We start from the raw sequence: 24,737 nt of genomic DNA on the forward strand, positions 1-24,737 counted from the left end.
ACACTTAGAATAACTTTAGACAGACGAAGTCAGAAGTTGAATAAATGTTAAGTTACATATATATTGTTGAAGTTCAAAGACATTTCTGCTTAACGTAAATGCTTTGAAGTTCAGGCAACAATGACTCAGGTAGGAACGACGATGGTGGAATTAAGGAGGATGGCTTAGTTCAAACTTCATAATACGTGTATAAAGTTAACAACTGTCAAACTTAACTTCAAACTTAAATATATGAAAATATGTACATAAACTACTTAGGTTGATAGCTAATCCTAGCAGTTGATTGTATATCTGTATTACAATGAAGTGCAATCCTCTATATCAATTAATCGATCAAACATCGTGTGAAAGCCAGTAAACATCACCACTATTAATATGTTAAACTTCAAATTAAACTTTGGCAATTCCAACTTCAGAGTCATTCTAAAATCAGAAAAGGCTCATAAATATTCCTAACCTATTGAAAGAGACTCATAAATATCCTCCTTCCACCTTTGGGTCTAAAAATACCCTTTCATCCACCTTTTAGGTTTAAAAATACTCTTAAGGTTTGTTTTTGGCTCAAATATATCCCGTTAAATTTAACTCTTTTAAAAAGCCACATGGCATTTTGTGATTGGTCACACTTTTTAATTTTTAAAACCCACCCAATTTTTAAGACCCAAATCCATTGACCCATTGCAGTTTTGGTTGCAATGATTGTTGTTTTCTCTGCAGCAGCATCGGCTCAGGAGATTGGAATGGCTCCGGTACCGTCACCTGACGCCGGAGCTGCATTCGCTTGGCTCAATCTAGTGCATTATTAAAGTTGGACTCTTTTGTTGTCATATTCCCTATTTCTTCTTCCTTTTGTGTCTCTGGTCGTGATTCTGTTACGTTATGGTTCCAAGACTTCCAGTTGTGTTTTGGTGAATGTTCTCGTCAAATGCTTGCACTGGAAGATTACAATTTGTTTAATCCAACATGAAACAATACTGGAGAAACAAATAACACGAGATTTTTGAGCTGAAGAACAAATTGAAACTAATGTTTCATTCTGTTAAAGCTTTTAGCTTTGTGAAATTTACCTTTTAGTATTACTCCTGTTAATTTTAATCTTCTGGTCATTTCTGTCAAAGCTTTAAGCGTTGGAAAATGATTATTAAACCTTTGAATGTAGATGGTTAAATAGTATTACCATGGGTCAATGGGTTTGGTCTTAAAAATTGGGTGGGTTTTACTTATTTTGAAATTAAAATGTGTGATCAATTACAAAATGTCATATGACTTTTTAAAAGAGTTAAATTTAACCTGTTAGTTTGAGGGGTATATTTGAGCTAAAAACAAACCTTAAGGGTATTTTTAGACCTAAAAGGTGGATGAATGATATTTTTAGATCCAAAGGTGAAAGAAGGGTATTTATAAGCCTTTTTCAATAGGTTAGGAGTATTTACGAGTCTTTTCCGTTCTAAAATTCATCATTTAAGACCCGAATTCTTCAACTCAATCTCGTATTGATTCTAAAGTTGACTCAGAAAAGGCTAAATTTACCAAAAAAAAAAAAGGTAAATTTCGAATATGTTTTAAATAGCGGTCTTCCAACCGGCGGCTACCTGTGGTCGTACCCCTCCATGCGTAGCATACTGGTAATTGATGGAGATATTGAAATAGAGTCGAGTTGAATAACACTTATTGTTTTGTATATCGGAAAGGGAAAGAAAACTAATCTTTCATTATTATAAAAACACTATGCTGTTTCAAATACAAAGTTTCTTATCACAAAATTACAAGGTGTTCTATCCTTTGAGAAAAAAAAATCAATTTAGAGTATGAACACCACATTTTAGTTGAGCGTTAGATTGCTTACGTGTTAATTTGCTATACCCCATGAAAGAATTTTCATTAAAGCTCTCCATAATGCTTTTTTTTTTTTTTTTTGAAAAATAAAAAATATTCTTAGCGGGAACCGACATTTCCTGGAAACAGCTGAAGAAGCTAGACTCTTTCTTTCCCTTTTTTTAAGAAGATTTCTTTAGATTGCATTTTTAATTTACGAAAATACATTATGTAGGAAATATTTAGTCAGGTGGTATTGACCGATGATTTTGAAAAAGAAAAAAAAAAGTATTGACCGATGAACTTTTTTTTTATGTGTGCTTTTTGGCTATTTAATTATTTCCAAAACTAATTCTTCCAAAATTAAATTCAAATATTATGTTAAAGCAAAACTAAAACCAGAACTAATTTTCTAATCCGACGTTGTCCAATAAATCTATAGGTTCCGAACAAATAGTTAAGAAATTCGTGACAATTTCCTTGTGTAATTTATCTGCTATCGAGTTCTTAGGGAGCAAAGAATAAAGAATCAAAGATGGATAGAACTTGTATGCATGTAGCCAATTAGAATATATTTAAATTGAAGACCTTGCATTATATAAGAGACTTAATATTTACTTGCTGAATAATCGTTTTATACTTGTTTAATAATCATAAGCTGCATGTTGGAACGATTTTCTTGGGATAACCATCAATATCAGAGTTGGTCAGATGGACACTGGCAATTAGAAAAAGAGTAATTAATTACTACGGTATACATCCTCGATATTATAATTTAATGATATTTCAGTGTAAATATTTTCGATCATTGACGGATTTATAGTAAATGCAGATTGTCAAGGGACGCTAGCAAAGAAAAAGAAGTAGGTGTTACTTGGCCCTGTTTGAATAAAAAACAGTAACCATGCTTTTGTTTTCTGATTATCATAAACCTTAACAATCAATGTAGCAACAATATAAACTATACTGATTATTTATAACAATGTAGCAAGAGTTGTTATAGTAAAAGCCGAGGAGGCAAAGACAAATTAATGAATGTACAAATTAAAAAGGCTTCTCTTATCTAAACATTAATTAAATAAATTCGGTGAGAGGTGAGGTGCCCAACATATATTAATATCTATGATTTTTTTTATTTAAATATTTAGCAGTTTATACTTTTAAATAAGGTAAAATCAGTAGTCAGTTTGAATCCATTTTCCTTCTTTCACAGGTGAACTAGGTGTATAATGATATATACACCAAATCAATCTGGTATTTCAATTTATCAGCTCTGCTTCTTTTTTATTCTTTATTTTTTAATTTGTTGCAGGCTAGGAGTGAGAAGCATATCTACGATTTTCAATAGATGAATAGTGCACCACACCTATATTTTTTATGTCAAAGGATACAGATTGGTGTATATAAATTCAAGGGGAAGGTAATGACTAATGAGAATAGAAAAAGAAAAAGGTAATGCTAATGAGTGCAACCACAAGCTAGCGACATTATATTAGGGTTACTGAACCAGTTAAATATTCTTTCGCTGAAAATTATATTGTGTATATAGGTCAGAAATTACTTGTATATAAAAATGTAAACATTCACGGTTCAAGTTAGAAGGTTGGCTCAACAATGAAGCATGTTCAAAACTACTTGAAATTTGCATTCTCAATTCTCGCCTAAAGTATTAACTTGAACATTGTCTAACATTTTTTGTTGAAAATTCCCTATTTTTATCCCTTTTTCTAATTTTCCATGCCTTTCTATTTATTTCTTTGTCTTTTCATCTTTTGTAATTTTCTTTCCGTTCCTTTGAGCTTTCCCCTTTTTTCTCTATTTTCTTTTGACGATGACTATAAATGATAACACACGCAATATATATATATATATATATATATATATATATATATATATATATATATATATATATATATATATAGCTCTTAAGTTCTTAACCAAATTTGTAAATTTCCTAGTTCATTATGATTAAGAAACTCTAAATGAAATCGAACTAACCGTATGTGTCTTGTTTATTAGATTAAGGAATTTTAACTCTTCATAGTGTCCAATTCAATATAGAATTCTGACATTTAACTATAATAAGAATATTTGTATAGAGATAGCATAATTTTAATAATTTTATTTTTTGAGACTCCTGTTATCTACTTTTATGTTTAACTTAGTGAATTCTTTAATTTTATTTTTTATGACGATGGTATCGATTCGAGTCAGTTTGCGCCCATCTCAATCTTTAATTTAATTTTATCATGCTCGCGAGAATAATTACGCACGGCGCTCATTCTCTTTTTATGTGCTCTTTATTTTATTTTCTATGACTATTCTATTTATTTATTTTTCTTTCCATTCCTTTGGATTTTTCCTTCTTTTTTTTTCTGTCTTTTTTTTTCTGTCTTTTTTTTTCTTTTTCTATTTTTTTGACGGTGACATTTAAATAAAACACACAATAAAAAATTCAAAACATCCAAAAGCTAAAAGTTTAGCTTTTAAATTCTTAACCAAGATTGTAAATTTCCTAGTTTATTAGGAAACTCTAGAATGAAACTAGTTAAAGGTCTGTCTTGTTTATTAAAATTAAGAAATTTTGACTCTTCATAGCATCCAGTTCAATTTAGAACTCTTTGGCATTTAAATTATGATGAGAATATATGTATAGAGACAGCATAATTTTCTTAATTTAGTATTTTTCAAGACTCATGTTTATCTACTTTTATATTTACGTTAGTGAATTCTTTTATTTGACTTTTAAATAACGCTGGAATTAGAGTCAGTTTGTTCGCACTTTGATCTTTAATTTAATTTTATCATGCTAGCGCGAATAATAAGCATTTGTATAGATAACATTTTGAAATTAGATAGGGTACTAACTATGTAACCTTACTCCCTATCAATTTTTTTGTTTCAATTTTGTATAAATTCATATATTTGCTAGAAGGGTGTGGTTCTCCTATTAGCGAGTGATAGAATTACAAGGTTGGATAACGAGTAAAATAGAATTACGTAGAAATTCTTTTCCCTCTCTTTCTCTTTCTATGTAGACAAAAAAAAAATCTAATTTTGTATACGGCTTCCTTCTACGTAAAATTCAATAGCTGAATAGTCTAGCCCTTTAATTCCAATAAAATGATGATGGAATACACTTTTAACTGTTGAGAAAACAAAAAATTGGAAACAGAAAAGTTGCTCAATTTTAGTTGCACCCACTAGTGTTCGATAATGAACGTTAATGTTTTACACTGTTGGGTGTTTGACTAACTGGAACCTACTACATTTCGTTATTGATTTTCCATATATATTATTTACTTTATTTTCCAATTGCAAAGCCTTTTGCTATGTTAACACTACCTAAAGTGACGCTGTAAATTAACATCACTTTTAGGACTTACGTTTCCCATAATATTATATTTTGTATGGTTTATAGCTCGCAACCTACAATTGACAAATGACAACTTTCTTTTGTCTTTTCTTTTTCTTATAGGAATTTCGAGTACTTCTAGTTTGAGAAGTTCTAGATGCGTTTGGTTTATAGAAGTTTCCAATAGGTTTGGCCAGTCATGGATAAAGAACCTAGGAGAAGTATTTCATCAGCATGATACACATACTCGGTACTCCACTTATGGATACATTATTTATCACCTAAATTTGTACTCGATTACAAATAGTATTGTTTTAGTTATATAATTACTTTCACAAAAGATTAATAGAAAATAACAAAAGAGGTCTGTGAATAAACACCTATTATACTTATTGGATCATTTTTGTCTATTCAAGTTATAAATCGGCATAAGAGATTATTTCCTCCTAACAAAGTGTACAATATTTTCCTAAACATGAAGTGTTCAATTTTCCTTTGCTACCAAGTTCCTTTATCAACGTCTACTCCTCCCTCAACACAAAAACACATGCGCACACATATAGAGCCCGTTTGGATTGGCTTATAAAGTTGCTTATAAGTTGCTTATAAGCTGATTTCAGCTTTTTTGAGTGTTTGGCTGGCCAGCTTAAAGTCATTTTGTGCTTAAATAAGCTCAAAAAAATAATTGGGCCCATTTGACTTAGCTTATCTAAAGTAGCTTATAAGCTGAAAACAGCTTATAAGCCAAAAAAAATAAGTTAGACTACCCCAACTTATTTTTTTTAGCTTATAAGCTGCAAACAACTTATAGGCATAAGCCCATCCAAACAGGCTCATAATATTCATACCAAAGATACACATACATTTTTTTTTTTTATCTTCACTCCTAACGACAAAGTAAAACTGGACTAGGTAGGAACTGGTGATGCAGAAAATATACCTTTAGGAATTCAAGATTCCATATTATCCCAGTTTACATCCTATTAATCTCACAAAATGAAGGATAATAGTTTGCTGTAATTACCTGTTTGATTTGAGCCAACAAGTCCAGCATGAATAACTAAATCTCAGCCCAATAGAATTTATGGACCTATTGGATTATATCGACTACTATCAGTGACTTCTTCCATTAATACATTGAGTCATAGAATTCCACTGCTCCACTGACTATTTTGAAGACTCAACCTGATATGGAAGTCACTATGAATGCAGTTGCTTTGTTATGAACTCGGAAAGTTCACAGCGCAACAAAAAGAAATGAAAAAAATCTGAAAACAAATCAAAATCGCAAAGGACAAAATTACAGGGAAAACAAAGAAATAGTAGCAAGCAGTAGGATATTCATTCATGCTCTTAAAAGGCGAATGCATGGAATCCTCCAGCTGTCCGTTCAAATAAACCGCTTTAACAAACTAAGTGTCTCATAGCTTTCAAAGTTAGAGAAGCTATGTGATTCAATAATGATATAAAACTTCCAAATTTGAACTAATAACGAATAATGACTACTGTCTTTTTCCCAAACAAAACTTCAGCATCTTTATATTTTAGCTTCCTTCATTTTGACAACGTTGTTAGTCCACTAGCGTCAATGAGCTCTCTAAGGCAACTTCTAAAGTCTTCAACTCTGCTTCTGTGACCATGTTATCTTCCTTGTGCACAAGTTCTTTTTGCCCACTGCTCGTTTTGCAACCAACATCGATAGCATCATTCATCATATCTGGAATTGGAATGTCCAGGGGTTCAATATCACTCTTTTGGGCATTTCTTTTAGACCTGAAGATAGAAACCTACTTGTCAAAAACCTCAGAACATTCACTTCGGATATACTGCGGGCAAAAGAGTACAACAACAGAAAAACAACCTTTTCGATGAAGAGACTCCAGTTTCCCTTTTTGTTGAGGTTCTTTTTGCTTTCTTATTCGTTGATCTGCTCAAGTTCATCAACCAATAACCATATCATAACACAACAATAGTAGAGGCATATGAAGGTGATACTAAATACTATCTCCATAATAAATGCAGGAGATCATAGAAGTAAACACGACAGACGACAGTCAAGAATATGTAGAAAACTAGAGTATGTAAAAGGTTACAAGGAAATATAGAAATCAATACTTACGGAACAGATGAAACACCAATGGTTTTTTGAAGAACAGCGTCATGCTTTTGTACATATTTCATCCAAAAGGACTGTATCACAAAGATGTATAATGCCACTTATAATTTGAAAATATGTTAAAGTAACACAGTATCAGATGGAGAAAGGACCTTGTCAGAAGGATGGTCTTCAAGCGTCGATGAGCTCTCTAAGGCAACTTTAGAAGACTTGGACTCTGTTTCAGCGATGATGCTATCTTCCTTGTCCACAAGATCTTTCTTCCCACAGCTCGTTTCACAACCAACATCAGATGCATCATTCATCTTATCTGGAGTTGGAACATCCCGGGATTCAATATCACTCTTTTGGGCATTTCTTTTAGACCTGAAGATAGAAAAGCTACTTGTCAAAACTCTCAGAACATTCACCTCAGAGAGCAATACTGCAGGGAAAAGTGTACAACGAACCTTTTGGATGAAGTGACTCCAGGTTCCTTTTGCATTGAGGAGGTTCTTTTTGCTTTCTTCTTCGTGGATCTGCTCAAGTTCATCAACCAATAACCATATCATATCAAAACAATGGTAGTGGCATATGAAGGTGATATTAAATACTATCTCCATAATAGATGTAGTAGATAAAAGTAAACAGGAAAGACGACAGTCAAGAACATGTAAAGAACTAGGATATGTAAAAAGTTACAAGGAAATTTATAAATCAATACTTACGGAACAGATGAAACATCATTGCTTTGAAGATCTGATTCATGCTTCTGTAAATATTGCATCAAAAAAGAATCGTATCACAACAATGATATATTGCCAATGCTAATTTGAAATATGTTAAAGAGACAACACAGTATCGGATGGGGAAAGGACCTTGTCAGATGGATGGTCTTCAAGTGTCAATGAGTTCTCTAAGGCACCTTCACAAGTCTTGGATCTCTGCTTCTGTGTGATATCGTTATCTTCCTTGTCCACAACTTCTTTTTTCCCGCTGCTCGTTCCGCAACCAACATCAGCACCATCATTCATGTTATCTGGAGTTGGAAGATCCAGGGATGAAATGTCACTCTTTTGGGCATTTCTTTTAGTCCTGAAGATAGAAAACCAACTCGTCAAAATCCTCAGAACATTCAGTTCAGAGGGCAATACTGCAGGGAAAAGTGTAAAACAACAACCAAAAAAAAAAAAAAAAAAACCTTTTGGATGAGGAGACTCCAGGTTCCTTTTTTGTTGAGGAGGTTCTTTTTGCTTTCTTCTTCGTGGATCTGCTCAAGTTCATAAACCAATAACCAGATCATGTCAAAACAATAGTAGTGGCATATCAAGGTGATGCGGAATACAATATACAACATAAAAGTAGTAGGTAGAAAGTAAACACAAAAGACGACAGTCAAGAACATGTAAAAAACTAGGATATGTCCAAAGGTTACAAGGAAATTTAGAAATCAATACTTACGGAACAGATGAAACATCATTGCTTTGAGGAGGTGCTTCATGCTTCTGTACATATTGCATACAAAAGGACTGTATCACAAAGATATATAATGCCACTTAGAATTTGAAAATATGTTAAGATAACACAGCATCAGATGGAGAAAGGACCTTGTCAGATGGATGGTCTTCAAGCATTGATGAGCTCTCTAAGGCAATTTCGCAAGTCTTGGATCTCTGCTTCTGTGTGATATCATTATCTTCCTTGTCCACAACTTCTTTTTCCCCAATGCTCGTCTCGCAACCAACATCAATAACATCATTCATCTTATGCGTAATTGGACTATCCAGGGACTCAATGTCAATTTTTTGGGCATTTCTTTTAGACCTGAAGATAGAAAACTTGCTTGTCAAAACCCTCAGACCATTCAGTTCATGACAGCAATACTGCAGGGAAAAGTGTACAACAACAAAAGAACAACCTTTTGGATGAAGAGACTCCAGATTCCTTTTTTGTTGAGGAGGTTCTTTTTGCTTTCTTCTTCGTGGATCTGCTCAAGTTCATCAACCAATAACCATATCATATGCCGACAATAGTATCGCCATATCAAGGTGATGTGAATACGGCAGTCAAGACTTTGTCGAGTTCTAGGATATGTCCATGTTACAAAAAAAGTTGGAAATCAATACTTACGGAATGGATGAAACAGCATTACATTGAAGATCTGCTTCATGCTTCTGCACATAATGCGTCCAAAGGAATCATATCACAAAGATGTAATGCCAATGATAACTTGAAAATGTTAAAAGTAACGCCATATCAAATGGGTAAAGCACCTTGTCGGATGGATTGTCTTCAACTATCTCCCACCGTTCCTTACTCAGATTCAAATTTTCAATTACACCGTCATCATATGTGATCTGTTGTTTTTTAAGAAGATGTTGCAGCCAAAAAGATTGGAAGAATAATTAAGAATGTCTCTCAATAATTTTATTAAGCATAGAGGGATTTAATCAGTCAACTTGAAAACATAATCTGCAAAAAGCTGCATAACAAAAATTCAAAAAATCTAAAATATCTCAACAAACTAAAAATATAATCTAATAGAAATTTAAAATTCAAAACAATAGATTCATCCTAAAACTAAGCAACTTATTAAGCTAAAAAAATGCAGCAGTAACTGAAGGAAATTTCAACATGATCTCAAAAGGCAAAACAGCAAATAGCATCAGTCAACTAAAAAACTTCAGCTAAAACCACTACTTCACTCCCAGGATATTTCCTTGTGCAAAAAAAAAAAAAAAAAAACGACTACAGTCTTCGACAAAAAGGTCTTTTAGGCTGTGTAAGGTCATACCTAAATATGTAAAAGGAACTTCTGTTGCAGAGATTATATTTGGTTCGGTAAATGGTTTTGGCTCTACTTTATTTAACAGGAAGATGGAGTCAACCTCGGTAAATAGTTTTGCCTCAACATTACTTAGCAGGAAGAATATTTTAGCAACGGTAGGAGAATAATAACAAATAGAATATTTGGAGTTCGTCTCAAGTTAAATTGAGAAGGAAAATGGATTCAAACTGACTACTGATGTAGAATTTTTGAGACTTGGGATGGTGTATAGATTCTTGTCATCATTGTTAAGTGCATATATGGACATCGCAAACTGAAAAATACATAACATACTGGGAAGAAAACTGTAAAGAGATAAATTAAAAACAGCGCACGAAGCTTGATAATAACGTCACTACCTCATGCTTCCTTTTCACAGAATCAAATGTAGAAATTGCACCCTCATAGAACCTGCAAAGGGAGATGTAAAATCAAAAACTTTAGCTAGAATGCTTTCCTTTTTTCTTTTTCTTTTTTTGAGAGAGATAGAGGTGGTAACTGTACTATTAATATAGCACCAAGAACAGGATAGCAAAAGAGATCCCATCCTATTCTTAGAGGGATTATATGAGATCTATCACTGTTGTAGCTAGACTTAGTTCTTCCATATGTCAAGACATGATAAAAGCCAATCTAGTAGAAGGAATTGAAGATGTGCTCTGATACTCCACAAGTCAAAGGAATGAAGCAGATTCTTGGCCGACAGCCTAGCAGGCAGGTCAATTTTATAGACGACAAACTTAACAACAAAAGCAATCAAGTTGAGAATGGATTTGTAATTAGTGGCATAAATTTACAATAGTGTGACAGTCCTGACATAACATTTTGTAGAACTTACACTTTGTCCAATGGCCACCAAACTCTTATTCTGGTACCAACCACTTCTTCTCCATAATTTTTGGTGAAGCGACGCTTTTTAGAATCCTGAATGAAACAATAAGGAACCATAAGCTCTTTATACATGAAAGTCTCTTGGAAAAAAGATAATTTGAAAGCAGTAGGGCCTAAACCAAAACTACTTTCAGACTTTCAGTCCTTTAAAATCTATTGAAAAGAGGTAAGCATAGTGTTTGCTCCGAATTCAAAAAGGATAAAGCAGCTTATAACTTATTCTTGCTGTGATTGGATTCCTTTGAAAAAGCAAAGAAGTCACAGAATTTTGGCAACAAGCCACTACATTTCAACAATACTGCGTGAATAGAAGCAAATTCTGCAAATATGGAAACAAGGTGGTTCAGTTTACTTCAAATAATGCTATATTAGTACCTCATCCTTTCTCATGGAAAGCTTCCTCCGGCGCTTGGTTTTGGCAAGCTGGCTGGAGATATTTTCATCCCCTAATGATAGTTTAATCTCCTGTAAAACCCACAAGCGCAAAAAGTGATTGTTAAATTTATGCTTAAAAAGAATTATAAGCACATATCTAGAGATAGCAACTTCTAAGAAGTTTTCCTTTCAACCTCATCTCTTGATTCTTCAATCTCATGAATATCAATGGTAACCCTGTCATTCTTCTGTGTTTTTCCATCAACTAGTTGCACTGGTGACTCCTCAGCATCAGTAAGGTTTCCTCCTCTTTTGACAACGTTAAGACCAGAAGTGGTGTGCACATCACCTTTCGGAACAGACCCGCTCTTCTTTGAGCGCTGACGTGGTTTTCTTTTGCTACATGCTGTGCCCTTACACGATCTGTTTCTCTTATCTTGAGATTGCAGAACATCGCCTTCTGGAACTAACACTTCCAAGTGAGCACCCTTATTTGCCCCGCTCTCTTTCTTCTTAGCCTTTTTCGAAGAGGCACCATTAATATCTGAAGGAGTCCCATCTTCCAGCAGCATCTCACAGATAACAGCAGCAGATGGAAAAGCAACTTTTACAGGATACACGGCATTTGTCACATTTTTATTTTCCGTCTGACCATAAAACTAATGTTAGCAAAAAAGGGAAAGTATCCAATAGGTTTTTTACTTATAAGGAGCATTTTTTTAATCAGTAGTAATTCAATAGCATATTTTGATAATTAGTAGCAAGAAAAGACATGACACTGAAGCTACATATTAAGCAAAAAGGATCATTTGATATAGTCACGAGGAGGACGCACCATTTGTTCTCCCTCAGGCATTTCATTGCATAGTGCGGCAACTATTTCGGCATAATCATCAAGATTCATGCCTTTTGACTTGAGAGCTTCTAAAAGACAAGGTCTAACGGTGGAAGCACATTCTTTCAGGACCTTCTCTCCCAACTTTGACGAGATAGGTGAACAGATCTATACAGTATATATATAAGATCAATAAAAGCACTAAATAAAGAAACATGATTAACAAAAGATCAATAGGATGAGGGGTTTATTGCCTGATTTTCCTTTCTGAGGCTATCAAGAAGGGGCTGAAGAAGCTCCATTGAGATTTCATCACTTTCTTCAATGAGAAGAGTCATGATTTCCTCCATGCTTTTGAATACGACATTAGGATGGTCGGGCCTTACAGCATCAAACATAAGCATTATCAGAGAAACCTTATACATGATAACCTTATAATCATTTACTGGGCCAAAATGACTGTAACACTAACTAATCACCTGCACCTCAATCCCATATTAGCTGGGGTCGACTATATAATCATCTGTATTTATTCCCTGTTGTTCAGGTTATTGTCATTCCAATACTGAATAATTAGTTTTTTAAGGAAACTAATGTTTCTCTAACAGTAGAGTTCTCAACAGTCAACATCTCACTTGTCCCTACATAAACATACAACTTTGTAACAGAGAAAAAACACTCTTGACAAACACTAACCAAATATAAGCTTAACGATGATCCTGAGAAACATTTGCTAAGTTATTCTGAAGGAGGTTAAATTCATTGCTTGACGTAATAAAACCACAACTCTACGTAACATTCAAAAACGAGGGAAAAATCCAAGAAGCTTGTAAATATGCTAAGTTACCTGATGACCCTGAGAAACAGCTGGAATATCTTTATAACCAACGCATCACATTCAAGGTCCAGCAATATCACACAGACCTTGACATCTGCTACTGTTTCAAGAACATTCACAGCCTTATAATAGTTGCAGCCGGAATGAGACAACTCCTCAAACGCCCTTACAATAAGTTGGAAAATTTCCTGAGATTTTTCAATGCACCCATGTGAAAACAAAAGGTAATGGATATAAAAGTTTGAGCAAGTGGCATTACCCAATCTAGTTTGTGTGGCTCTCTCTCTCTACATATAAGTGTGTGTGTATTAGGAAAACAAAACAACAAACAAGAATGTTATATCTTGGATACCTTCATCAGTCCATCATCGTAAGGTTGTTGCGGAGCAGTTATTCTTGAAAGCTCAGTGATACAAGATACAACAGAAACTTTGACATCTGTATCAGCATGCTTTAGAAGTTCACTTCCGACCATAGCTCTCATTACTGGTCGGAGGGCATCTTTCATTGAATCGGCAGGGGCTTGACCTACCTTAATCAATAGACACTCGACTTTCTAAAAGACACAAGAGTTGTAAAGGAGTCAACTTGCAGCCACCATAAATTACGGAATATGAGCAAACAGCTTCAAGAAATCACAAAGCTAATTTATAAAGATTAAGTCGCAAACGTGGAGAAATTGCTCTATGGTGGGATTCATGTATTCATCTATTAAAAAATGATGTCCCTTTTCATTTAAATCCAAAATGATTACACAAAACTACATTTACCACTACCGTTCCTCCAATTCTGATTCAACACCATGTCATTTAATAAGCTAAGAACAAAAAGTTTCTATTTGGACCCAAAAAAACCATCTTGATGCAGAAGAAAAACTAGGCACCAGATTTATCTACTTGACAAACAACCATTCCTCTAAAAAGATCTTACCCTCATCAATATCAAATCAGTCTAAATCATTGTCCTTTTCATTTTAATTCCAAAATCATCACACCAAAACTACATTTACCACTTCTATTCCTCCAATTCTCATTCAAAACCATGCCATTTAATAAATTAAGAACAAAAAGTTTCTATTTGGACCTATAAAAAACCATCCTAAAACAGAAGAAAAACTAGGCACCAAATCTATCTAATCAACAAACAACCATTTCCCCTAAAAAGAATCTTACCCTTATCAAAATCAAATCAATCTAAACTGAGAACACATGAAAAGAGGAAATAAAAAACACGGACAAAACTAGTACTTTGTATGTAAAGAACATGAAAAAGAACAAAAATTGAATCTTTACATCAAGTAGATTGAGTAGCTCTTCACTGGAAGAAGGAGGATTGATGAGGGTAATCCCAAAATCTTTTAGGCCATCCTCAATTTCTTTATGTGAAGAAGAATCATCCATTTCCCAGCACCACTCAATCTCACTCTCAAAACCCCAAGAAAATTGTATCAATTGCTCTCTCAAGAACCCCAAAATAAAGAACACCCAAGCAAGAAAATGCGGCTCAGATACAGCAAATGCTGATTATATAAGAGGGGGAAACAGGTGGGGTTTGTATTTTGGAAGTAAATTTGGGACCAAATTGGAAAATTTGCTGACATGCAGAGAGCCTCTCTAGATTGTAATAATCTGCACTGGCTTCACTCACATTTATTGTGTTTTGAACTAATTTTCAGGGTTATTGTGCTTTTCTAGTGTGAATGTGCTTAATCTTGTATGCTATTTTGGGATTTTGGCATTGAATTCAACCTGGCTTTGCAAAGTGCAGAAAGACACGAAATTTATGTTTCGACAGTTTAAGAAAGGAGGAATCTTACTCAGACAAGGAAATAGAGCCATATTATTGGACTGTTTTGCCCCTGGAACATTGGACTTGAGTACTTGAGAAGAGGTCTTTTTCTGTTGTTGAAGTTGTGTCTAATATTGGAAAAGTACTATAATGTCTCCACTTCATTAGCGCGCCTATTAGCGGGCAAAGTTTATCTTTTTTTGAGCTTTGAAATTTTTTTATTGCAAATTTAATTTCTAGTATTAAATTGGAAAACTTATAAATTCTATTTTTAGCATGTTTGGCCAAGCTTTAGAAAGTTAAAGTGTTTATTTTAGAAAATTGAAGCATTTGTCCAAGCTTTTAGGGAGAAGATAATTATTTTTAAATAGTAGCAAAAGTTGATTTGTCTGAGCTAAAAAAAAAAAGGTAATTTTTCAGTCAATAGCACTTTTTGAACCTTGGTCAAATACAAATTATTAAAAAAAGTATTTTGATTTTTCAAATTGAACACAAACTGCTACTCCCAAAAGTACTTTTTCGAAAAACACTTCTGATAAAAAGATATTTTTCAAATTAAGTCAATTTTGGAAGTTTGGCCAAATAGACTAGGGTGCCGTTTGGCCATAAAAATTATTCACTTTTTTCCGGAATTAGCGTTTGGCCATGAAAATTTAGAATACAACTTGAAGTTGTATTCCGGAATACCAAAAACTCAAAAAACTTATTTTTCAAAAAAAAATTACTTTTTTCACTTTTTTACAACTATATTTCACCAAAAACTACAATTTCAAAAACTATGACCAACTCCAACTCCAACTCCAAAATTCCAAAAAAAAAAGTGAATTTTTTTTTGGTATCTATGGACAAACGGGGCCTAGAAGTTTGTGTTTGGTGCTACTCAATTTGAAAAGTACTTTTGGCAAGACTCGACGTTTAACCACGGCCCAAAAAGTGCTTTTGGAAATAAATTACTTTCCAACTTCTAAAAACAACTTCTCTGTTACTCAAAAACACTTTTCTTTTTTCTAGAGACTTGGCCGAACACAACAAATTTCTAAAGGGATAAGGCATCAGTATCCCCTGAACTATACTCGAAGTTTCAGGACATATCTTTTCTTTACGGGGGTCCTATTACAGCCCTAAACTATTTTAAAGTGTAATAAACGCAACCCCAACTATTGACGTGGCATAGAGAACCAAACTCTTGGTGGGCAGTTCCAAAATATTGGTCAAACAGGCTATTACTTATGTTATCCTATTAGTTCACTTTTCTACAGATGGTCACGTGATTTTTTTTTTTTTTTGGTCAATATGTTGGATTGATGATATGGTAGCTTTGTTCGCTAGTAATACCTATAAATAAAGATTTCTAGTATATAGAAGAATCTCACGAGGAGGAGCTTGTGATAATATGACTTCAATTAAAACAACCTATTTATTTGTTAGTCACACCTATAAATATAAAGATTTCAAGTATGTAGAAAATTTGATTATTTCCTCATGAGGAGCCTGTGATCATATGACTTCAATGAAACAACTCATTTATTCTCTCTCCCCATCTCTCTGAGTTGATGAATTTTTGCCAGGGGGTTCAAAAAATTAGTTCACTTTTTTTATAGATGTTCATGTGATTGTGTGTGTGTGTTTTTGTCAATATGTTGGATTTATGATGTGATAGCTTTGTTTGCTAGTCATACCTATAAATATAAAGATTTCTATTATATAGAAAATTTGATTATTCCCTCACGAGGAGCTTGTGACAATATGACTTCAATAAAAACAACCTATCTATTCTGACTACCCATCTCCCTGAGTTGATGAATTTTTGCAAGGGGGTTCAAAAAATTAGTTCACTTTTCTATAGATGTTCATGTGATTTTTTTTTTTGGATCAATATGTTGGATTTATGATATTGTAGCTTTATTTTGCTAGTCATACCTGTAAAGATAAAGATTTCTAGTATATAGAAAATTTGATTATCCCTTGTGATAATATGACTTCAATGAATTAACCTATCTATTCTCACTCCCATCTCCACGAGATGGTGAAATTTTGCCAAAGGAGTTAAAAAAAAATATCAAAGAAACAAGAAATTGTTGTAAGCAAGACTCAAACCTACATGCTCTACGAAAATATATGCCCCCCCCCCCCCCCCCCCTTTACCACTAAGCACAGTCTTTGGTTTGTGTTAAGGGGGCTTAGAGACTATGAACTCATAGGGAGCTGGAATGAACTTGATTAGCTGGGTGTTCAACATTTAATATGTACACATAAAACATAAATTTGATCCTATATAAAATATATAATTTTTGATGTAGATCCCCATGCTTGAAATTTAGCTACTTCTCAATAATAAAGGTGCCTCTTAACCCTTATGTCTCAATAAATTCTTCTTCTTGTAACATCGGATTTAGTCGTGTTGTTCATTTCCTCCTGACTCAAAAAACTGTAAATATTCGAAAATGTAAGTCTCAAATGTCTCTTCTCCACATTAGATAAGACTCCAAAAGTTGATTTTATTTCCAATACCTACCTATAAGTTATGATGCCAATGAAGTCCTATTCTTTCATAGTATTCCTCCAAACTCTACGTCCAAATAGAAGTGTGAAGTTTTAAGTCCTCTGCCCCTATTTCATGATTCCATACTTATCCCCAAGCCGTCGTATATCTCCATAATGTGGCTCTATTTCTTTGCCTTAAAAAAATATTCTTTCTTGAACTGTTGAATCAAAAAATTGGTCTTTTTGCATTGCTCAGCCACGTAGAGTTCAATGCCAAAATAGCATACATATTAAGCACACGAGAAAAAGCACAATAACCCTGAAAATGTTACGGATTTCAAACCCAAAATTAGTTAAAAACCCAATCAATGTGAATGAATCCAGTGGAGATTACAATTTGGAGAGGCTCTCTGCAGTGGCGGAACCAGAATTTTCATCCAGGGGTTCAAAAATTCTAAAAGGTAAATACACAAAGAAGCCAGGGGGTTGAACATCTACTATATATACATAACAAAATAATTTTAACTTTGAAAATACACTGTAATTTTTTGCCGAGGGAGTTCGGATCTGGAACCAATGTGGCTCCGCCCCTGGCTCTCTGCATGTCAGCCATTCTTCAATTTGGCCACAAGCTTATAAGTACTTTTTAGCTTATCTACATGGTTTTGTAAATATTGGAGTGCTTATAAGCCAACATGTCAAAAGTCATAAATTAGTCATCCCAACTTATGACTTTTCAACTTATAAGCAATTTTAGTTTGATCAACATGTCAAAAGTCATAAATTAGTCATCACCAACTTATGACTTTTCAACTTATAAGCAATTTTAGTTTGATCAAGTATTTTATTATTGGAAAAAGGGTCAAATACCTCTCTACTTTTATTTATTGATCAGTTTTATCTTCCGCTATAAGCTGGGGATATTTTTGCCCCTGTTGTTACTAAAGTTACCAAAAATACACCTCATTTGACGGAAACTCTCAAATCAACCCAAATAACCCGATTTAAATTGAAATTACCCACTCCCACTCTTTTAACCCGACCCGCGACCCACTAAACTAAACCAAGTTAAATCCCAACCCACTAAACTAAGCCAGTTCATCGTCGTGGTCTGATTAGGCCTTTGCCACCTCCACGTGAATTTGGAAAATGACCTTTAACTTACGGACAATGTGTAGATTTGTATTATCAAGATGCATGGTGGGAAGGTGTGATATTTGACGATGAAGAAGGTGACGAGGAGCGAAAAGTTTTCTTTCCAGAAATGGGTGATGAAATGAAGGCTCAAGTGGACAAGCTTCGTATAATTCAAGATTGGGATGCGCTTAGAACTTGATATCATGAGCATAGAACTTCAATGGCAAGTTCTGAAAATTCCCGCAATTGACCTCCCTCTACAAAGACCTGTGAGGAAGTCAGTTTAGAAAAAAATTGCTTGATAGTTAACTTGGTACTATTATGCACAACTTCCTTCACCAATTTCCTCTAAATATTTGTAGAAGACATCCACCACTGCTTGAGAAATTTATCATAATCATTCTTCAGTTGCACTTCATACCAAAATTGTTTCACTGATATTAAGCGCGGGTGTAGCTTCTCAATATCCTCAATCACTTCAATGAAAATTCAAGAACCATGAGACTCCTATTCATCTGTAACCTCGTCCCTATCTTGAGTTATACGAAGCTTGTCCAGTTGAGCCTTCATTTCATCACCCATTTCTGGAAAGAAATTTTTCCGCTCATCTCACCTTCTTCACGGTCAAATATCACACCTTCCCATGAGGTTCCTTGATTTTCCTTGAAGTGATTGAGGAGATTGAGCAGCTACACCTGCGCTTAATCTCGGTGAAACAAATTTGGTATGAAGTGCAACTGAAGAATGACTATGATGAATTTCTCAAGCAGTGGTGGACATCTTCTCTGATAGATATTTGGAGGAAATTGGTGAAGGAAGTTGTGCATAATAATACCAAGTTAACTATCAAGCAATTTTTTCCTGAACCGAACTCCTCATAGGTCTTTGTAGAGGGAGGCCAATGCGGGAATTTTCAGAACTTGCCCTTGAAGTTCTAAGCTTATGATATCAAGTTCTAAGTTCATCCCAATCTTGAGTTATACGAAACTTGCCACTTGAGCCTTCATTTCATCACCCATTTCTGGGAAGAAAATTTTAAGCTCCTTGTCACCTTCTTCATAGTCAAGTATCACAATTTTCCACTAGATATCTTGATAATACAAATCTACACACTGTCTATAAGTTAAACGCCATTTTCCAAATTCACATGGAGGTGGAAAAGGCCTAATCACACCACGACGATGAACAGGCTTAGTTTAGTGGGTTGGGGTTTAATTTGGTTTAGTTTAGTGGGTTGAGGGTCAGGTAAAATAATGGGAACGGGTAATTTCAATTGAAATCATGTTATTTGGGTGGATTTGGGGGCTTCAGTCAAATGAGAGATATTTTTGATAATTTTAGTAACGGCAGGGGAAAAAACAACCCCAGCTTGTAACGGAAGTTAAAAATGACCAATAAATGAAAGTAGATGGGTATTTTTTTTACCCTTTTTTCTTTATTATTTGATCTGTGATTATTTTTTCTAGTTCTTAAAATATCTTTCCCAAAATAAAATTTCTAACTTTCTCTTTACTTTGTATTCATCGTTCCTCCTTTTTTTTTTTTTTTGCGCCGATACTTTTGAATTAATAATCTTTTGCTAAAATTATAGGGGTATTTTAGTTATTCTAACAAAAGAACAGCTTATCAACATTTCTTTACCAACTAAATCAATTGCTTATTAGTAATTTCAACACTTCAATACACACATAACTGATTATTTGTAAATTAATTCAACACTTAAACTTATCAACTATATAAAATCAGCTAATCCAAACGAGCTTACTTCTAAACACCAGCCCCACTTGTCTACCCTCTTATATATAATCAGCATTTGATGTATCTGAACTCGCATTTTCTTCTTTGGGTGTTCTTTATTTACTTGAAAAAGAAAAAAGAAAAAAAGAGGCCAATTGTCTCAATAAGATTCTTCTTAAACTGTCGAAACAAAAATTTCGTGTCTTTCTGCACTTTGCACAGCCACGTTGAATTCAATGCCAAAAGCCCAAAATAGCAGTCAAGATTAAGCACACTAATACAAGAAAGAAAAGCACAATAACCCTGAAAATTAGTTCAAAACACAATAAATGTGAATGAAGCCAGTGTAGATTATTACAATCTAGAGAGGCTCTCTGCATGTCAGCAAATTTTCCAATTTGGTCCCAATTTTACTTCCAAAATACAAACCCCACCTGTTTCCCCTCTTATATAATCAGTATTTTGTTGTATCTGAGCTGCATTTTCTTCCTTGGGTGTTCTTGATTTTGAGGTTCTTGAAAAAAAAGAGGGCAATTGATACAAGTTTAATTGGGTTTTGAGATTGAGAGGATTGCTGGTGTGACATGGATGATTCTTCTTCACAGAAAGAAATTAAGGATGGCCTAAAAGATTATGGGATTAGCCTCATCAATCCTCCTTCTTCCAGTGAAGAACTACTCAATCTACTTGATATCAAGATTCAATTTTTGTTCTTTTTCATGTTCTTTACATACAAAGTACTAGTTTTATCTGTGTTTTTTATTTCCTCTTTTTCTGTGTTCTCAGTTTAGATTGATTTGATTTTGATAAGGGTAAGATTCTTTTTTTTTTTTGTTTTTTTTTTTTTTGTTTTTAGGGGAATGATTGTTTGTTGATTAGATAGATTTGGTGCCTAGTTTTTCTTCTGTTTTAGGTTGTTTTTTTAGGTCCAAATAGAAACTTTTTGTTCTTAACTTAGTAAATGACATGGTTTTGAATCAGAATTGGAGGAATTGAAGTGGTATATGTAGTTTTGGTATGATGATTTTGGAATTAAAATGAAAAGGACAATCATTTTAGACTGACTTGATGTTGATAAGGATAATATTTTTTTCGGGGAATGGTTGTTTGTCAATTAGATAAATCTGGTCCCTAGTTTTTCTTCTGTATCAGGATGATTTTTTTAGGTCCAAATAGAAACTTTTTGTTCTTAACTTATTAAATGACATGGTGTGAACCAGAATTGGAGCAATGGAAGTGGCAAAGTAGTTTTAGTGTGATGATTTTGGAATGAAAATGAAAATGACAATCATCTTTTAATAGATGAAAACATGAATTCCACCATAGAGCAATTTCCCCATGTTCGCGACTTAAATCTTTATAAATTGGCTTTGTGATTTCTTGAAGCTGTTTGCTCGTATTCCTTAATTTATGGTTGCTGCAAGTTGACTCCGTTACACCCTTTTGTGTCTTTTAGAAAGTAGAATCTCTATTGATAAAGGTAGGTCAAGCACCTACCGATTCAATGAAAGATGCACTTCGACCAGTAATGAGAGCTATGGTCGGAAGTGAACTTTTAAAGCATGCTGATACGGATGTCAAAGTTTCTGTTGCATCTTGTATCAGTGAGCTTTCTAGAATAACTACTTCGCGGCAACCTTATGATGCTGGACTAATGAAGGTATCCAAGATAAAACATTCTTGTTTGTTGTTCTGTTTTCCTAATTCATACACACATATATATGGAGAGAGAGCACACAAACTAGATTAGGTAATGCCACTTGCTCAAACATTTATATCCGTTACCTGTTGTTTTCACACGGATGTATTGAAAAATCTCAGGAAATTTTCCAACTTACTGTAAGGATATTTGAAGAGTTGTCTCATCCAGGCCGTTGTTTTCATAAGGCTGTGAATGTTCTTGAAATTGTTGCAGATGTCAAGGCGCCTGTGTGATGTTGTTGTATCCTTTTGGTAACAAGTTAAATTCTCGGTCATTTGTTGGACTTCTTCTTCCAAGCATTCTGTAGGATGACAAGAAGTAGTACTTGTTGGTTAGATGTGCTGAAAAAAATGCTTGAATTTTATATCGTTGAGAAATAGATGTAGTTCCAATTTTGCACTTCAGAAAGAAGTTGTCTAATTATTCCATGAATCTATTTGTTGAGTCTTTTTCAGATCAAACATTGAAATAAAGAAGGAACAAGGTTGGAAAATTAAGATGTTTCATATTTGAAAAGGGACATATGTCGCATTGAAAAGCCTGCAATATGAGAGTTTCAATTATGTCTTTTCTTAAATGAGAAAAAAAAATGCTTAAATATTGGAATTAGGGACTATGAGTAGACCTCAAGTATAATAAAGAACGCATCGTTTAAAAAAAGTTTATACGACTGAAGATTTTCAAAGTATTTCCATTTTCTATTTAAGGACATAAGTAGCTATCTGGTGAAAATATTGATAACCGGATGACCACATAAAATCAAAAGACAAGTTGTAGCTAAAATGTATATTATACACTATATATGCATTTATTATACACTTCATATATACACTTTCATACTATATATATAAATATTTTTTTTCCTATATCTGTACATAATAAATGTATAATCGACGTATAGTCAGTGTATAATGTATACACACTAATTATACACATATTGTACGCTATTTACATAATGTATAAATGATGACAAATTATACACATATTATACGCTATTTACACAATGTATAAATGACGACAAACCTGTCCAGAAAAATATATTCTCCGGCATGATTTTCAGATCCGGTTAATTTTCAGTTAGATCTGAAAGTTTTAAGTGTCTTTCTGGTGATATTCATGGCGATGTGACGATGTTATGGAAGGAAGAGATAAAGAAAAGATGAAGTGAGTAGAGATTCCGATCTATTTAGCGCTTTTAAACCGGCGGTCTTCGGCAGCAAGCTTTAAAGCTCCGCTGCTAGATCATCTCCCTGGCAGATCTCTTGGCTTGAAAATGGAGGCGGGGGAGGGGTCATTTCCAGATCTAAACAACGACTATAGACAACAAACACAGAACTATGCGGCCAATAAAATTCCAGCAAAAAACTCTGGTGAAAAATACGGAGTAAAGGGAAAAATAGTGCTGAAATGCAGAGTAGTGGTGTATGGTACGGACTACGGCCAGATCTGAAATTTTCTCCTACTATCATCGGATATTGGAGCAAATGAAAAAGAAAGAGGTAGATGTGAGGAACAGAAGAAATAAAAATAATAATAAAAAAAGGAGGATGTGAGTAGAGATTTCAATCTGTTTTGCGTTTTTAAACCGACGGTCTTCAGCAGCGAACTTTAAAGCTCCGCTACCAGATCCATCTCCCTCGAAGCTCTCTTGGCTTGAAAATGGTGGCGGGGAGGGGTCGTTTCCAGACGTGAAAACAACTATGGCCAACAAACACAGAATGATACGGCCGATGAAATTCCAGTGAAAAACTCTGGCCAAAAACACCAAGCAAAGGAAAAAACAATGATGAAACGCGGAGCATAGGTGGTGTGTGACCAGATTCCAATGAATACAGTCCAGATCTGGAATTTTATTCGGCTAACATCGGAGATTTGAAAAAAACAAAAAGAAAGAGTCAGAGGAGAGGGGACAAGCAGTGGTTTGTGTAGCGTCGTTGGTTACCCTAGTTTGGCGAAGCTCCGCCATTGCTTTATCGGAGAAGAAGGTTGAGTCAGATATTCTCCAAGAAAATAAAAAGAGAGAAAGTGTTTAAGGAATTCTAAATTCTGAAAAGTAGGATATATATGCGATCAATTCACCGACACTTCGAAAATATCGAATTGTCCAAGGATCCCTAAATGGTGTTGCAGTAAAGGATCATCAACAAATTCATTATGTGTATATAAAAAGAACATTAATGAATTCATTTTACTAAAAAAATCGATGATTATGAATAACCTCAGATAATTTGTAAAATAATTGATTGCAAATGAGATGTACAGAGATATACTTACGTCGATTCAGAGATATACTTACGCCGATTCAGTTCAAATCAATTGAAATTCTCCTTTGATGAAGCAAAGATGAAAGATATGTATCAAATTCATCTCAAACAATTAATTACTTATGACTCTGACTTGCATACAATCTAGCATGAGAAGCACGAACAAGGAAAATATGTTGACTAACACTAGAAAAATAAACTGTTAAAAAGGAGGAGAGAAAACAGATAGTTATTGGTTTGAAAGAAACCTAATTAGTGTTCTTTAAATACTTGATTGACTTACTTATTTTGACACATCAAACAATCTGCCAATATAAAAGGACCAATATACCCTTGAACTATCCATCACAATCCATCAAGATAAAAGGACCAATATACCCTTGAACCATCCATCAAACAATACGTCGAGATAAAATAACCAATATATCCTTGACGGATTATTCAATGCAAGATAAAAGACTAAAATACTCTTTACTTGACTCAATAATTACCCGTCACGTTTTGTATATAGTGTTCCTTTTTTACAAGTTACTCATTCTCATTCTCAAATATCCAAAGTAAATTTGTACAAGTTTCTCAAAAATGAAAATTGCA

The 24,737-nt window shown here is 34.0% G+C and overlaps 1 protein-coding gene across 6 annotated transcripts; it reads right to left on the reverse strand.

Moving 5' to 3' along the window:
• Window positions 1-6,490: 6,490 nt before the first annotated feature.
• Window positions 6,491-24,333, reverse strand: LOC132633022 (sister chromatid cohesion protein PDS5 homolog D). Of its 6 annotated transcripts, none has more exons than XM_060349213.1 (23): window positions 24,176-24,333; window positions 22,016-22,180; window positions 13,384-13,587; window positions 13,041-13,219; window positions 12,448-12,574; window positions 12,194-12,361; window positions 11,553-12,005; window positions 11,359-11,448; window positions 10,931-11,016; window positions 10,452-10,503; window positions 9,539-9,622; window positions 9,396-9,439; window positions 9,184-9,252; window positions 8,873-9,089; window positions 8,727-8,794; window positions 8,467-8,535; window positions 8,144-8,360; window positions 7,994-8,046; window positions 7,736-7,804; window positions 7,439-7,652; window positions 7,290-7,360; window positions 7,032-7,097; window positions 6,491-6,943 (listed from the first exon to the last, which is right to left on the reverse strand). In XM_060349213.1, exons 3-23 carry the CDS (start codon window positions 13,537-13,539, stop codon window positions 6,742-6,744), a joined length of 2,754 nt encoding a protein of 917 aa, XP_060205196.1. In that variant the 5' UTR covers window positions 13,540-13,587; window positions 22,016-22,180; window positions 24,176-24,333; the 3' UTR covers window positions 6,491-6,741. The 6 variants fall into 6 exon arrangements, with proteins under 6 accessions (XP_060205196.1, XP_060205195.1, XP_060205194.1 ...); XM_060349212.1 differs by having other exon boundaries at window positions 24,154-24,332; XM_060349211.1 differs by lacking the exons at window positions 22,016-22,180; window positions 24,176-24,333 and adding an exon at window positions 14,324-16,911 and having other exon boundaries at window positions 7,290-7,333.
• Between the last annotated feature and the right edge of the window lie 404 nt (window positions 24,334-24,737).

This window comes from Lycium barbarum, chromosome 3, assembly GCF_019175385.1.
Source record: "Lycium barbarum isolate Lr01 chromosome 3, ASM1917538v2, whole genome shotgun sequence".
In the NCBI taxonomy this organism is placed as follows: Eukaryota; Viridiplantae; Streptophyta; class Magnoliopsida; order Solanales; family Solanaceae; genus Lycium; species Lycium barbarum.